Source organism: Poeciliopsis prolifica, unplaced genomic scaffold (assembly GCF_027474105.1).
Source record: "Poeciliopsis prolifica strain line A6 unplaced genomic scaffold, Auburn_PproV2 SCAFFOLD011, whole genome shotgun sequence".
Classification (NCBI taxonomy): domain Eukaryota; kingdom Metazoa; phylum Chordata; class Actinopteri; order Cyprinodontiformes; family Poeciliidae; genus Poeciliopsis; species Poeciliopsis prolifica.
In genome coordinates, this window is record NW_026562386.1 from 4,819,105 (window position 1) to 4,836,747 (window position 17,643).

At 35.7% G+C, this 17,643-nt stretch overlaps 1 protein-coding gene across 1 annotated transcript in view; it reads right to left on the bottom strand.

The window, feature by feature from the left end:
• Positions 1 to 17,643, bottom strand: part of LOC129364073 (CUB and sushi domain-containing protein 1-like) — a 386,251-nt gene that overhangs the window by 45,834 nt on the left and 322,774 nt on the right. The window contains exons 46-54 of the mRNA XM_055036496.1: positions 13,214 to 13,359; positions 12,424 to 12,504; positions 8,621 to 8,734; positions 6,976 to 7,092; positions 6,345 to 6,416; positions 4,048 to 4,194; positions 2,119 to 2,307; positions 1,665 to 1,850; positions 1,359 to 1,556 (exon numbers count right to left, since the gene is read on the bottom strand). Coding sequence (XP_054892471.1) covers positions 1,359 to 1,556; positions 1,665 to 1,850; positions 2,119 to 2,307; positions 4,048 to 4,194; positions 6,345 to 6,416; positions 6,976 to 7,092; positions 8,621 to 8,734; positions 12,424 to 12,504; positions 13,214 to 13,359 — 1,250 coding nt within the window. The remainder of the gene's footprint in view (positions 1 to 1,358; positions 1,557 to 1,664; positions 1,851 to 2,118; positions 2,308 to 4,047; positions 4,195 to 6,344; positions 6,417 to 6,975; positions 7,093 to 8,620; positions 8,735 to 12,423; positions 12,505 to 13,213; positions 13,360 to 17,643) is intronic.

Sequence of the window (17,643 nt, forward strand, 5' to 3'; positions counted from 1 at the left end):
GCAATGCTTAATATCCTCAGGCATTTGGAAACACATATACCCCTGATATCTCAGAAGGCTGAAGTTGAGGAGAAAGTAGAAAAAACACCTGCACAGGCTATCAAGTTGATATAGAATGCATCTATCTTTAGGGATAAGCTTTTATTTTCAAAAACACAATTTCTGCATTGTGGCTTCAGCACACCAAGACATAAAGCTCACATTTTGACAAAGTAACATAAGGTACCCCTATTAGAAGAACACCTTTCTCTGATTTTTCCAGCTGTCTGCTTGTTCCAGGGTGGGTTTGCTGTTTTGATAACTAATTCATGACAGGTGGTGGAAGTAACTGCAATGCAGTTTTATTCATGTGTTATTCTTTCAGTGTGCTGCATGTCGCCTGCTCATGTTGTTGCATCATTATTTGAGTGTCTCTATGTATAAGGCGTCTTTTTCATCTCTTCTTTCATACAGCTACTCTTTTCAACCATAAAACTTGTTAACAGAGGTGTCATAGACAGCCCTTTATGTGTGAAGTACAGAGTACAAACAAGGCTTAAAGATGTATAACCATTTCTTAGAGCCATATAGCCAAGTAAATTTGTGTAATCCATCTCATATATAAAGATCAGAGTTGGGTCTCGCCTCTGTTTTTGCAAGCATATTAGCAAAATTTTAATTAATTACTTAAACTTTCGGAGATTATGTTGTACTATACTGGGGTTGGGTGGTGATCACCAGCTAACAAATATGATAATACATTTACAGGAATTGTTTTGTTGCTGAATTTTGCGAGTGTGTACTTACTTATGCAGAAAAAAAGGGTGAAGTTCAGAAAAATTAGGATGGATTTATTTATCATAAAAACGGTAAAACACTTATAGCCATAGGATTAATAAACCCTGAATTTAAGCTTTTTGGAAATACAGTTTGCTATGAGAAGTTTGCAAATTCCCAGCAATATGTCACAGTAGACAAATTTATTTTTTGGTCTTATTTCTTCTTGTCACAACTAATTAAGTTTTTGTTTTGTAAGCACTTACTCAAATTAAAGACTTTGCTTTACCATTTTTTTTTTCTTAGATGGTTATAGGATTATGCAATAGTGTGTAATCATGGCTTCTCTGCTGGGATTCCTAACTCTTTTGCAACTTTCAGCCATGTGCATCTGTAAACCTGTTTGTTTTTATTAAGACAAAAACTTCAAACCCATTTAAATGTAAAATGTGTTCAAAAATACATTTTCCATTACTTTAAAGTACTTCAAGCAACTGTTTATGTCCTACAATATCCCACAATCAAAAATAAAATCTCAAAATCAAGTGGCGTAGTGAGTATACCTTCTCATGAATAAGTGAGTCATATGGCTGAAAACGTACTTTTGCACAAGGCTGGGTCATCCGATCCTTCCCAGGTCCCATTGGCGAGACAGCGGAGAGTTCGATGCCCGACACCCAAATAAAAGCCTGTGGAGCACTCCAACATCACAGTGGACCCAAACTCACCCAGCCTACCAATGAGCAGGCGATAGGTCATGTGCTCTGTCAGGACGCCTTCAATGCTGGGACAGTGCACAGCTGTAGGGGGAGGAGGTAGAAAGAAGAGAAATGTTTTATAGGTGAAAATAGAGATCGAAATTATAGCATCATTTTATAGACAGGTAAATTCTGGTTAGGATCACTTACGCAGGCAATGGGGAACTGAACCTGTGTTACTCCAGCTGCCATCCTCCAAACACACAGCTGACACAGGAGCACCAGGGTCAAGATGGTAACCATAATTACATTGATAAGTGACCTGGCTGCCAACATTATAGTGGTATGCATGGAAGCTGCCATTGCCGGGAGTCTGAGGTATTCCACATGAAACCGCTGCAAAAAGGAAAAAATAGAACAGAAATAGAATAGAAATCCTTTATGGTCATTACACTGAAATAGTACAATGGGATTGGGAATACAACTCAAAGATACAGGGTAGAACATTAAAAGACACAAATAACTAAAAATCAAACCAAATAAAACATATTTACTTTAGATAAACTGACAAGATCAGTAGAATACAAAAACAATTTTTAAAAATGAAAGGTCTTAGAAAAGAATGATGACACTTTTATTCAAAAAACATCTTTTGGCTTCCTACCTTGACAAACGGGTGCAGGTGTGTCCCACTGGTAAAGCCCACTAGAATCGAGCCTGCAGGTGGCGTTGCTCAAGCCTACCAGGCGGTAGCCATGGTTACAATAAAACTGAAGTCTGCTACCTGGATGGAGTTTCGTTCGGTTGACTACACCCCCATTTAATGGGGGCTCATTAATACTGCAATAAGACGCTTGAAACAGAGAACGAGAAAGACAGATTGGAAAAATGACATAAATTCACAAGAAACCGAAGCGATTATCAGTCTGATGCTGAAAATAATTATCAAGAGCGGCTGTTAATTTGAAGAGGGGTTTTGAGAAAAAAAAAAACAAACACGATAAATTATCTCTGCCTGTGCAAGCATTACAGCGACTTGAGTCAACTTACAAGAACTTAAAAACCTGTGACAGACCGTATAATAGAACAATTATTTTGAGTAATAGAATGGGTTTGTTCTCAGAACAAAGAAAATGCAAAGTTGATCGAGTAGAGAACAGTTGGATGAATGATGATAGCCCACTTTTGTCTCCTATTTACCTAATGGAGTCACCGTTTCTCTCAGATATAGTTCTTGAAATAAACTGCCCAGTACAGCGAAATAACACTTCACAATCTCTACAAACTTGTCATCCCAAGTGTAAAACGTTGGGTAGTCAGGTATATTTTCCCATGGAAAGAAGAAAATTGTTGACAACACTTGTAAGAATAACGACTAGTTTTATGGACTTAAAAAGAGCGATTAGTGAAGTCTAAATAGTCTTTAAAATGTCCAAATTTCTCTTTCTCCAATGTGGCAAGTAAAAAAACTGGACTGGAGTGTGTAACACAATAACAAGATAGAAAAAAAAAAAACAAAGCAAATAAAAAAATAGCTCTAATAAAGATAGATGAAACATTAACACTGATCACTCCACTGCTGTGTTTCAGGAGGATGACTGGATACAGACATGAACATTCACAAATATTAACAATAATAACATTTAGCAGCGGAAGCAAAGTCAAAGGATGTAAATATTACGAAAATAAAGCAGCTATTATAAAACGTCGTTCTGATCAGTTCAACCTATCAAGCAGGGAGCCAAAAGTGATTAGCATGTATTTGCATTATATACTGAGGTTTGTTTACCTCAGCACACCGGGTATTAATAATGTATATGAAGTGGAATATCTCAACCATAAATCTTTGTTCTCTGTGTCACTGCTGTCCGTCCATTACAGCACTGTGGGGAACAGTACTCAAGACTGCTGACCAATTTAAACTATAGATTAAAAATCCATCAACTTTATTTCCCCCATTATTTTTTAAGTTCTGTGTAACCATAAATTACATTTTATAATTAAGACTATCAGCAACCTTAAACAAATGTGTACAAATTTAAGATGCCACTCACAGTCTAACACGCATTAATAAATCAAAGCTATTAACTCTCTTTCATACGTAAGCAGCCTAATGCATTCAAAAGAATGCCTTCTAAATGATCATTGCTCACTCTACCATTAACACATTATTCTCATGAGAAGAAAGGCATTAGGAGATCATTATTAATGCTAGTCTGAGAAATTAGCAATCTTTTGAACTGTGTGGAGTGCATAAATGTTCCTAGATTCTGAGAAAGCAGAGATAGGGCAGAGCAGGTAGTTGTCAATCATCCAGATGGGATATGAATTATCACCTGGAAAACTCAGGCTCCTTTTGTGACATATGGTAATGCAAAGTAACACTTCGTTTTAATCAAGTCATTAAATCAATCATACAAAACTCACAATGAATGAAACTAACAAGGTAGTGTTTTTTTTCTTCTTTTTTTGAAAAACGCTGTACAAAAGCTCCAAATGTAGTACTGAACAAAGCAGAACAAAGAAATATGAAATGGTTCACATCTGATTATCTGCTGATGTCTGAAAGAAAATATAAAGATGCTGGCTGTACCCGAGTATCGAATCTTGAATCCCCTCTTGTTAGTTGCATGGTCAGTAGACCATCGTAGATAGAGCTGGTTAGTTTTAGATGTGAAGTTCAGCTGAGAGGAATGGTTACCACTCAGAGCAACAAGCAAAGGGCTTTGTCCTGATGATCCTATAAGAAGCACACGTATACTGGGGTTTAGAACAAAATTCCTTGTTATCTTGATGGATGTCCACAATATATAGAAATTGCAACTTTTTGTATTGTGTCTGCCACTGTGCAGCATTGCCATTGAGAGATTGTGTTTATACTTAGTCTTTAAATCCTTTTGGCATTGATTTTCGACATTGATTTAGAATAGTAGTCTTCCTGTAGTTTTAGCAATTGCAGTCGAAGACGTGAACAAAGCTGTTCAGTCCGTGTTGGCCACACTTCCTAGTACAAAGCTAACATTAACACTGACCTTGTTCAGCACCTCTTCACAGTGAAGAATTGGTTGTTTACACCTCAAGTAAGCTTCAGTAAGCCTTATAGTCAAACTGGCACATCACTAGCAACTGGGTAAAATTTAAAACTTCACAACTCAACCAAGTAATAGCTGAGAGTTCAGACCCTCTGAACGAAGCAAAGCGTAGAACCAGGGCCTGGTTTTTATCATGCTAATGTAGCCACAAAGACAATCATTACATTCAAAACTAAAAGAGGAGACTACTGCACAGTAGCACAATTGTACTACTGTAAAGTTCAATAGTGCCAAAATAATTAGTTGTAGGCATTTTTTTGTAAATAGGGATGGTTTATGGGCACAGATTCCAGTTATATATATTTTATGCTTGTATTTTGACAATATATTTAACCTCGTAAAAAAAAAAATGGCAGAAAATTTCTGCTTTGTGCACATGTAAACAGAAATGTATCTACTGTATTTATTTTTATTTTTTTAAAAGGAAATGTATCTTCACCGAGAGCGGTGAAGATACCGCTCTAGGTGATATATATATATATATACAAAATATATCATACCTAAAGGAAAAAAAGTCAGGAAAAAGGTGCACAGAAATTAACAGTTTTACGTTTGACTCATCAACACCTGGACAGAAACTACGGAAGAGGATTAGGGCCACTAGTATCTTCACCGCTCTCGGTTTTCCATAAGTCGCAGCAGAAGGAGTGTCCTGAACCACATGGTTCAAAATATGGGAAAAAAGTAGCGGCTTATAGTCCTAAAAATACGGTACATTTGTTTAGCTTGTGCAAAATCCAGGGTACATGCATTTCATGCTTGTAAATCAAGATGTGCATTTGTAAACAAATTTTGCTACCTTGTAGAGCAAAGTGTCTGAGAATTTTATCTTTATCTATTCATAGATAATAATTTTTGTGTTTGTAAAAATACAGTGCATATTTCCAAAAAATAAATACACAAGTTTTACATTTTTTGCCTTCCTGATGAAGGCAAGACACTTCTTGGACAGCTCTGCGCTAAAGGTCACAGACATGCATGACGGAGAACATTATGTGGGAATCAAGACATCAGACTGGCACTTAAATCTTTATGAAGTCTAAACCATTTAGAAAACCGACAAATGGGTCTTCAAAATGGGCAATAACCCAATACATGACGCCAAATTAGTCACAGGGTAGCTTAGGAACAGCAAAGTCAGTGCTTGGTAGTCAGAATCTCTGTCCCCTAGAAAATGTGACGGCTTGGCTGAAAAAAAATCTGCTACCATAGAAGCCTGAAAACATGACTATTGTGAGAAGCTGGTGGAAGCATAGCCAACACATTTGATCCAGCTCCTACAGAAAGAGGTAATGCTATCAATATTGAAAAAAATATATAGATATGAAACTTCTCCAGTGGGAAAATTTTGTTAATAAACAATCCTAAAAGTGACTTTGATCATTCAGACTGGCCCAAAATCAGTTGATGTGTTATTTAATATAAGGCTGTTAGGAAAAGAGGTATATGTCCATTCAGTGTATGTATGTTTCAACTGTGCTGTATGGAAATATCACCAAGCTGCTAAGAACAGTTTGTTCATATATTCATGTATTAGCTGTTGTGTTTAGCTTGTGTTCACTCATCAACATCTGATGGCACTTTGCTTATTTCAGCAATAGTAGATCAATTAAAAGAGCTCAAGTTAGATCTGAACACTATGAAGGTAAATGAAGAGCTGTGTATCTTATCATGTTATCATTCTTGAATAAAAATGAATTAAAGCTTACTGCCAATTGGTATTTATATGTATAGATGTATTGCTGCACATGACAAGATGTTGTCATGTGCAGCAAATAGTGGTGAGAGATTTGCGTACCATCAAAAATCTCCAGTTCATCAAATTGCTTCTCACTGTGGAACATCTCCACATAGATATTTATGGTGTAACCTGGGAAACAAGACAAATGTATTAGACTGCATGAAAAATACGTGTATAGCAATTTAAAATTGTTTGTGCACAATTTATACAAACAAAGCTAATTCACATATTACACACTTTATATTCATCCCTTGACAAAAAGAACATTTTTACCAACAATAGATGCATGTAAGCCTTATCTGGGATTTGAGTCTATGTTTATGTTATTTTTACACAGACCACTAAGGACCTTATTCATATCTGTGCCTTGGCAGTGGAACTGGGGTTTGTCAGGCATGCCCCTTGCGATGTCTGAAAGACGTGCCAGTTTATCAATTATTATGCTTAAGCTGTAGAAAACATCCTAATTTTTTATGAGTGGTAATGAAACCAAAAATGTTATCGACAGCAGCACTGCTATAGTGCAAGACACGGGTAATAACAGGTGATACTGGCAATTTACTTTCAGCTGCTGTTCACCTACAAGCTACCATTACCCAGACAGGAAAAAAAGGTGCAGTAGTATAATCCCAGATTACACTAACTGCGCAATCATATTCAGAAAACAGAATGCCATCAAATCCATTACCTGGAATCATACGAAGGAGCCAAGAGCAAGTCTGGCTGTTGGGATAGTTGCCAGGAAACCCAGGACTTAGTATGACTCCTGATGATGAAAACCTCTCCTCATTTGCTGGGCACTGAGCTGGAGAGATAAAAAAAAAAAAAAAAAAAAAAAAAAGTCAGGTAAGAAACCACTAAAGGAGAAGTGGGGTTGCAAATTATTGGTGATAATGTGAGCTGTGGAATGACAAAAAAGGCAGAAAAAATACAAAAAGGATGCAATCAAACACAAGAAAATAACTATTATGCACTTACAAATACAAGATTCTGTTTTGTTTTTAAGTGGGTTCTTTTTGGCAGTATGGTACTCAAAGATCAAGGAGATTTGCTTTCAGAAGTGGAGCACAACATTTGCTATAAAGGTTCAGTTGATATATCAAAAAACTAAGTATTTTTTGGGTATACATCATCTGTAATGGACATGGAGATTGAAAAAATGAGAGAAAGAGATAAAACACAGAGAGATAAGGCAAAACATACAAAGGGAAAGGAGACACAAAGGGATGGAAGGATAAAAAGATTACAATAAAACATCCTGAGTCTACTTCTACCCTCGCAGAAAGAGAGAAAAATAAAGAAAACTGAGAAGACAAACATATGCATATACAACAAGATATACTTGAGCCCAGATATTGCATCTGTCAACACCTGAATCCAAACACCTAAAAGGAATTTGGATTCTTTTAGGTTATGTTTGTCTTTAAAAAGTACTTTGCTAGGTTCAGAACACAGCTTGTCTAGGACTAAAGTATCCATCCATCCATTTTCTAACGGGAGTTGCTGGTGCCAAACTCCAGCTAACGTTCTGGGCGAGAGGCGGGGTCACACTGGACAGGTATCCAGGATTAAAATAATATATTTGAATTCTAGCAAAAAGTCTAAAATCCACTGACTCTATACGTTACTATTTCCTGTCAATGGCCTTAAGCAACTACAAGATCAGTGAAAGGACATAAGAACAAGCTTGACTCAAACTTTGCAACTTTATCTTTTAGAGGAGAACTTCTTTTTTGGTTTTTCATGTCTTCTGATAAGAGAGTTGTTTCATAAGAGAGTCTATTTGTTTTAAAAACTATTTTCTATTACTTTAACAGAGGGATCTGTACAGTTTCAACATGCAGGTCAATGCTCATTTCAGTCACTTAGAAATCACACTATTTATCTCAGCTTTCACTCCTCTATGCTTCCCAGACTTGGTTGGATAACAAATTTCTCTTCTAAAGCTTTGACATAAGTTTAAACTCTGACATGTTACAACATTTTTCACATTTAACATCTTAACTTGTTCAGTGTTTCTTTATTAGGCAAATAAATAAATAAATGAAAACTGACATGAAGTAGCTTATATTTATGTCGTAGGGACTTCAGATAGTAATTACAATAGTTATTTTTAATTTTCATAGGCACAAACATAAGCACACAGAAATGCTTCCATTATAAAATAACAGACTTCAATCATAATTTGATCTTAATATGTTACCTTATTAATGAAATTGCACAGAAACTCTTCCAGAAATGTCATTTTTTTCTACCTTGCTATTAACATCAAGTGGCAAATACAATTCATTTCCAACATATTAAAGCAGAGTTTTATATATATTGTGCCTTACCTTGACATTTTGGGGCTGGATCTTCAAAAAGCAAGTGGGAATTAAGCTTACACATAAGCTCTGCTTTTCCAATCAGTGTGTACCCAGGTAAGCAGCGATACTTCACAATATCACCTGAGAAATTGAATAAAAGACTATTGGTCACCAAAATGCATTACGTAATTATTTCAACAACTTTCTTTTTTATATATATATTCAAGTACCTTGAACCTTAGTGTTTATTGATGATTTTCATATTTATTTATTAGTGAAACAAAAAACAAAATATTTTAAATAAATTCTTCTGTGCAATTCAGATTTTGCAAAGAAAAGTGAAAAAAAAAACCCAAATAAAAACAGAAGAATAATGTATTTATTCCAGGCTTGAAAGGAAGGATTCGAGACTATTATTTGTACACACAGATCAACATTTCCACAAATACTTAAACATGTTTAGTATTTGAAACACATTTAAGTTTTATTTTGTTCAATGACAAATGTGTCATTTGCTTGAAATTTTTGCATCTCTTTGAAGTATGTTTAAAATTTCAAATTGATCAATTCTTCTTTCTTATTTTCCTTCTAATTGCTTTTTTAACTTCAAGAGTTCAGTTTGACAGGTTCAAATTCTCAAAAGCCTTCCAGTAGATTCAATTCTATATATATTTCAAACCTTTTTGACAAGACTCTGACCAAACTTTGTTTGAACTAAACAAACATGAACACTCACTTTAGCCCTGAGCTTACTTAAAGATTTATACTTTTGTAACATCAAAGAAAAAAACCTTTTGCCTGCTTAGTGCTGTTTGATGTGCATAAACCATAATCTCATCTAAAGTGTTGCACAACTTTGTTGAGAAAAATATGTTTCCAGGTCCAGAACATGTCGCCAACACTGCAACTACTGACATAATGCTTTCCTGTACTGTTCCTCCTCCAGGCTGTGCGTGGGCTTTTCCCTTCAGCCCAAAGTGGGGTTTCAAAAAGAACTGTTTGTGTAATCGTCGGCCCACAACAAACTGGCAACATGCAATTTTCAATCATGTTAAAATGTGAGATCCTGATTAACGGACACAAATGCAAAGTGACTTTGATGCCTCAAGAGATACTGAAAGTGGAAGAAAGATTATATGTCAAGCTTTTTGACATTTCCTACTGAAAAATGAACACATTCTGTCACTTTTAAATTTTAGATTTCAGCTCAAAAGAAAGACAAACTTTTAGAATAAGAAAGAAAAAAATCCAAAGTCTTGTTGGAGCTAAGTGATTCATTTCCATAGTATGGGAAAAGTTTGCAGCATTAAAATAAAATTAATAATTTGCAGTTTGTTGAAAGAGCCCAAAGAAGAAAAAAAAAAGTGCATTCTTCTATAAATCTTGTGTAAATCAGTTTGAGAAATTCTATGGAGAAATTCCATAAAAACAGCTAACTGCTAAAACTTCGACCTATTTCATTTACTATATTTAAAAACATCAATTGTTTCTATTAGTTGTGGTCATAGTTACCAAGAAACGTACTGAAGAAGCCCTATATTCAGCTGAAATTGAATCCTACTTTGATTGAATTTGATTTCATCCAGCAACACACAATATTGAATTCCTGTCTCTCCCGTGTTCTCTCTCTCTCTTAAAATACCTAACTACATATTATTTATTGTACTTTAAGTGAAAAACATCATAACACCACTGTATGAGAAGGAAGCACTTACAATTTACCATTTCTCCACTACCAGAGGTAGTGGAGGGTTGTTGTGAACCAATATTTTTATTAATCAAATAATCTGCTGATTATTTTGATGATTAAATGATATTGGAGATGCAGATCCTAATTTTCATCTGTGCATCCCTAACAATTACTTTTCTGTACCTTAGAAAATTGTTCCGTAATACAAGTCAACCTATACAAAAATTACACAAATCTAATAAAAATAACATCAGGTTCACAAAGACACTTCTAAATAACGTGCATATTCCAGTTTTAGTTCATCTTCAGTCATTTTAATAGATCAACTCCACTCATAGAAAATCCAGAATCTATTTAACAGACCTCAATCTACGTACAACTAAAGACATTGTATTAAACAAAACCTTTTAGAGACTGCCTGAGCTTCTCAAAGCAATATCATGTCTTCAATGTATGTGTGAGAGTGTTGTCTGATAAAAACAGGGAAACCCCTGGGAAAAAAACCCTCTTCAGTCTTTTAGTTTTTGAAATGTGAGCGTAGGGGTGTTGACCTGACCTCAGCCGTCTCAACAGTCGATTGCTGGGCTGTCAAATGTCTTTTTTTTATGCTTGGAGCTTTAAGACTTAGCCTCCTGAAGTAAATGTCTAGCAGGTTGGAAGGTTGTGGTTAGGTGGCATGTTAGGCTAAACTCGCTGTAGGGCGCCAGGTCATGGAAAGAGCAATTCAGAGACAGAAAGCCAGTAGCTCAGCAGGCAGATTTGTCTTTTAATCAGAAGGTTGCTAGGGTGGAGATAAACTTCCTGAGGTTATGTGCAGATGTGTTAGATTGAGTAAATCCAAAACTGTTCACAATGGGCTTTTCACTTTGTCTTAAATCAAAGTAATAGATGTTTGATCAAAATAAAAACATTTCATTGGTCAATGGAAATGTAAATACATTTTATGTGAGGAAAGAGAACAGCATAAAATTAAACAGAGCTGACAAACACGAGATGGCAAATGATGTCATTAGCTAAACAATGTTTTGAGCTGTGTTTGTTGAAAAGGAAGGAGCTACTAATTGTTCATGTTAGTAAGTTAGTACAGAATATTTAATTGGCGAACTATGAACATGAATAAATTCAGCCTGGTTCAAAGTAAAATGGCAGATCACTGATAGTAATCTTGTTCTTTAGCAGAAAAAACATTATTAATGCCTTCCAGCCTCTCAGCATGAATTGAATATATTTTCATCACCTGAGCAAGCATTCACTCTTGTATCAGCAAGGCTTAGATGCAGGTTAAAAAATGGTATGTAGTTCTTTCAAACAGATTCTTTCTCCAATGCAGTTTAACCACCTTCATGTTTATTGAGAACTAATTTAGCCAAACTTAACTTTTAGATTACACTGAATTGTATCCTCAGACTATTTGGTGCAACAATTGGTCTCTTTCATGGTGATGATTTTGATTAAAGCGCTCTAAATAATTAGGTTAGAAAAATAGTTGTATGGTGTGGATTACAAAATGCTGAAATAGATTAGACTTTATGCCTCTGTGTGCCTGATTGTGGTTAACAGCATTTCTTCCTCTTGTGGAAAAAATAAAGACAAATCTAAGACAAAAGTGAGTTTCACTTTTGTAAATATGCCAGTTTAAATGAGGATTATCCCCTGGTATTCATGTTAATGCCTCTGAATCTTCTCAAACTGAGAAGCCACAGAACCAGAAGGAAACTTGGTATTATAATAGCAAATGGGGGGAAAAAAAGTTATTTTCTGTAGTTAATGCATGGTACTTATCAAGTATCATAATTATTTTTTAGAATAACAAGTCTTTTTATAAAAAAATAAGACTTATTAATTTTTTAAAAGTGAGTTGAGAAACTTATTTTCACTCATTTTCACAATGAGTTGTGAATTCAGAAAATGAGTTCACAAGTCCGATTGTGTACAATATTTGGTTGTTATGTCATTGTGAACCAGATCAAATAAAGCTGATGAAAGTGATTCAACCTGAAAAGTGAGCAGCACAATTTAATTTAGAATTCACTGTACAAATACATTTTCTATCTTTTACATTATCAGGTTAAGTAAGAGCAATGCAAGTTTTTTTCTAGTAAATTCTGAATTCAAAAGAAACATCTTTAAGGACTACTACCTATGTGGAAATCCTCGTCTTCATAGATCGTCTCTGCATTCTCCACAATAGGAGGAAGTGGGCATTTCTTCAGACGATAAGCTGGGAAAAAAGGTAGAAAAAAATCTTGTGGCAGATTACAGAACAACAAAATATGCAACATTACCGTGCATATGTTTATTTAATAAAGTTTGGGAACCTTTGTGCAATCCCTGTAAAAGATTAAAAATATTTCATGTGTTTTTATTTTGTTAATGCTGTTGTCATAGACATCACAAAAATCCCAAAGAAGCACTGTTCTTACAGATAGTTGATCTCATCCGATATTTAGTCTTAGATTAGGTTAATCACAGCATGCAGTTACAAAATTACTATTTAAGGTATGTAAAACAATAAAACAATTTATCAATATATTAATAGTAACATAACCTAGTTTACTGTTCACGTAGACAGAATATAGTGTTTAAATCAATATTTAAATAACTAAAATAATCTGCTCAACATAACTTTATCTTTGTAAGCTGATAAAGTAGCAGCAGAACATCATCTTAATTGAAAACAGAGGTCAAGAGAGTTAACAACCTTTCTCAAAACTTGGAGCACAAAATTTGACTGGATCTGTGCCTTTATCATAACATGATTTAAAATGGTCATTTTTACAGTGACAAGGGAGTATAATAAAAACCAGTACATCTGGCCTGACCAAGTTCAGTGCTTTGGCACTTAAGTAGACAATTTGGCAGACAGGCAGGCAGATAGAGAGAAACATGAAAATAAAACTTTATATAAAAATGCAGGAGAATTGACTCACCATGGAAGTTAAGGATAAAGAATCCTCCAGTAGAGAAGTCGGAATGAAATCGAACCAGGACCTTTGAGCTGGAACTGTATGCTGACTCTAATGCTGTGTTACCACTGAAGACTCCCAGCTGGGGACTAGATGTATCAGGACCATCCCTTAAAAATGACAAGGATAAAAAACTGATTACTCTTAAACCGGGAGAGAACAAATCTGAAACATTAAAATGAATTAAATGTATTGCAAAAGTCGATGGCTAATTAGGAATTTGAAATTGAAGGCAAAGAGGAAATAAAAATAAGGATTCGCCAAATGGTTGGAGGGGAGAGAGTCAGCCTAAAAGACTGGTGTTAGTGTAGCTGCTGCTTGGAAATGCCAACCCAGAAGACGAGGATATACTGCAAAGAGCTCTTGTTTCTAACTCAAGCTGTTTATGGGAAGCATTGGGATCAAAATATTTTCTCAAATATATTAGAAGGGTGTGTTACAAAGACTTAAGGATGCTTCATTGTCACTTTAAGCATCCATTATCTTCCAAATTGTTTTGATTTTGCATTAGCTCCTACTAATGGTTTTAGTTCCAGTTAATAGTAAACAGTTTAGTTGTTTCAGTGGGCGTCTCCTGTGAAAAGGTACCTGAAAGCTTATCTTTTAAAGATATTGAGTTTTCTCAGTATTGATATTAAATTCCTAGGTTTCTTAAGCCATCTCAGTGTTATCCTATGTATATAATACATACATTATCTGTTGAGCCACTCTTCAGATTACGTGATTGTGAAACATTTAAAAACTTTGCTTCTGATATGATTTGCTCCTGACAAGTATAAAATTCAAAGAACAAAACAAAATACAATTTATGTTAGTGTTTGCCTGGAGATTAAGGGTAAACAAGAGGGATCAGTGTGAACCTCTTGTTATGTGCTTCATTGTTTGACAGATTTAATTAGAGCATTAGAGATAAACCAGTCAATGTTAGTAAAACAAAACTTTGAAAAACCCACACGGTTGTTAAGAAACAAGAAAGAATCTTTCAGCACTTTCTGTATTTTTTTTCATCAATTTTTGAAACCAATTTCAAACAAATTTATTGAACAAAGCACACAGATTAAAGCCTTCACTTCACTCATTAAATATTGAATGTTGCTGAAAGGTTACATTTCCTATGGATTCTAAATGACCAGTTTCAGGCTTTAATGAACATGCCACTGGATTAAACAAGGGTTTTAAAATTTTAATTCATGAGGAGGGCCTGGAATCTCTTGCCTCCTCAATAATTCAGTCTTCTGAAGGTGTTGGCGCACATTTAACATTATAAAATTCTGTTATTTAGTTGCTTTAAAGGAAAGTAAAGTCAACATTTTGTAGTTTAATTTTTTTACCTACATAGATAAACAAACTGAATTTATTTATATAAAGCAAAGAAAAAAATACACACACCCGCCCACACGCACACACACACATACATACAGGGGTTGGACAATGAAACTGAAACACCTGGTTTTAGACCACAATAACTTATTAGTATGGTGTAGGGCCTCCTTTTGCGGCCAATGCAGCGTCAATTCGTCTTGGACAAGTGTGGGGCCAAGGGACTGCCATGATATGGCAGCCCAAACCATCACTGATCCACCCCCATGCTTCACTCTGGGCATGCAACAGTCTGGGTGGTATGCATCTTTGGGGCTTCTCCACACCGTAACTCTCCGGGATGTGGGGAAAACAGTAAAGGTGGACTCATCAGAGAACAATACATGTTTCACATTGTCCACAGCCCAAGATTTTCGGTCCTTGCACCATTGAAACCGATGTTTGGCATTGGCATGAGTGACCAAAGGTTTTGGCTATAGCAGCCCGGCCATGTATATTGACCCTGTGGAGCTCCCCAGACAGTTTGGTGGAAACAGGAGACTTGAGGTGCACATTTAATTCTGCCGTAATTTCGGCACTGTGGTTTTTTTTTTTTGGATACAATCCTGGGTAGCACCCGAACATCCCTTTCAGACAGCTTCCTCTTGCATCCACAGTTAATCCTGTTGGATGTGGTTTGTCCTTCTTGGTGGTATGCTGACATTACCCTGGATACCGTGGCTCTTGACACATCACAAAGACTTGCTGTCTTGGTCACAGATGCGCCAGCAAGACGTGCACCAACAATTTGTCCTCTTTTGAACTCTGGCATGTCACCCATAATGTTGTGTGCATTGCAATATTTTAGCAAAACTGTGCTCATACCCTGCTAATTGGACCTTCACACTCTGTTCTTACTGGTGCAATGTGAAATTAATGAAGATTGGCCACCAGGCTAGTCCAATTCAGCCATGAAACCTCCCACACTAAAATGAGAGGTGTTTCAGTTTCATTGTCCAACCCCTGTATATATATATATACACAAATATTTTGTGTAAGAATCTATCCATAAGATTTATATAATTTTGCAAAAAAAGATTTCTAATCTACACCACAATAAAAAAGGAAAATGTCAATTTTTTTGAGATTTTGAGATGACATCATTGTTTTGTATTTCTTTTTTGTCTTTTTATGCTACAGAGGGCTTTATTATAATCAATGTAATTGCCTAAAAAATGCTTTGGCTAATACACCGTGGATAAAAAAAAACAGCATATGCATATGTCCATATGTCTACTGTCCATATACATATGGACAATTCTTGACCTTTGACTGTTGTTTTTTTTATTTTTTTATACTGTGATCCTGGATCTGCTGCCTACTGTGCTGTTTCACTAATATTAGGCAAAAGTCCAAATGCAACTGGTTAAAGACCACAGGGACAGTTAGCAGCTCCTCACATCTGGATGCATATGCTGTCACATAACACCCCAGAGAAAACAAGGCAGACACACATCTGTGTTGTGTTAACATGATGTAATAAAGCACAGCCAAATTAAATCCACTATGCAGAAAGAATAATGAAAGTTTAAGCTTGGCAGATTTGCTAAATTTGTTGAAAGAATTTGTTCAGTTAAAATCATAAAAATCTTTAAATGCATAAGTAGATTTTATTTTATGTAACCCACCCAGCCTGTTTATTTCAGAAAATAATCATTTAAACTTAAGTTTTTAACATTCTAACACACCTTTTTTGGCCCATTCCTAATAATTTTAAGATTAAACAATTAAAGATTTAAAATTAGAATGCTCATACATTCTCTACTTTCCTGCCAGACTTTAAGTGTACCTGTAATCAGAAAACTTTCCAAAAAATATCAAATTATGGTACAACAGCATTAACCCTAGTTAGATGTGTTCTTACTTCTCTGCTTTTATGATGCATTTAATGAAACAATCCCCATCACAGAAGCTGTTTATTAGAAAATATTTTGTCTGTGTACATAATCTAAATCGAAATTGGATATAAATCTTCTGAGTGCCAACCTTCCACATGAAAAGTACATTTATGTTTGTCAAGATCACTTACTCATATTGAAAATAAAAGCAGTATATACCTGATTGTAATATTAGGTATCTTTGCGAGTTGATTCTGTTTACATAAAAATAATTGCAGATGCAGTGGGCCTTTGCGCCAGGACTTCTAAATCTGTCTAAAACCTTGGAAGGTAGATGGTGATGGTATTCCACCGGGTCTGCGAAAAGCTCTCCTCTCTCGAGTGTCAGCCCCCAGTAACTTCCAAATATATTCATGAAATACAGCAGGTCTGAGCCATCATGTGTGTACTCATCCCACATTACGGAGCTCTTTTGGTGGCGTCCATATATGGATGCAATTTCATAATTTAGTTCCAAATGAAATGTACCAAAAAACACATCAATCATAAAAATCAATTTGCAGCAGCAAAATAACTCAGTGCAGAGCCTCTCCATGGCTAAATGCAAGGTTCTATGAGCTGGCCAGATTGAAAAACCAGAAGCCACAAAGTGTGAATTCATTGCTTCCCCCTTCGCCTCAGCTTCCTACTCCCCAGAGCGCATTGCTTGAACCTGAAAATAAAAGCCAGGTACCAAGTCACCCATCTAAAAGCAAACTTACAACACCTGCTCAATCCTAATTTCCTTTCTGATAAATCTGTTGCTCATCGTGATTTTTTGACAGGATGCATGATGCACAGCCTAGCCGCTCTGCAACCTTGTCAGATCCAGTTGAGTCCTGTTCGATTTGTGAATCCAGATCTGCCACTCCATTCATTACATTTCCCAAACCCCACTGACTCTCATCATTACTTTCAGAGTTCCCAAATCCTCTCTGGGCCTACATCTGGGCATAGTGCTGACTTAGATTGAAATGGTCAGTGTTCCCATTGTAAATGCATTACTCTCACAATCCTTGTATTGCACTCTTGCCTCCATACTGAATCCCGTCTTTACAGCAATAGAGGTTATATACTGATTGCAGAGTGTACATGTGTCTATGTATTAGGTTTAAGGCCATCTAGCCTCTGCTATAAACATGCATTATACAAATTTAA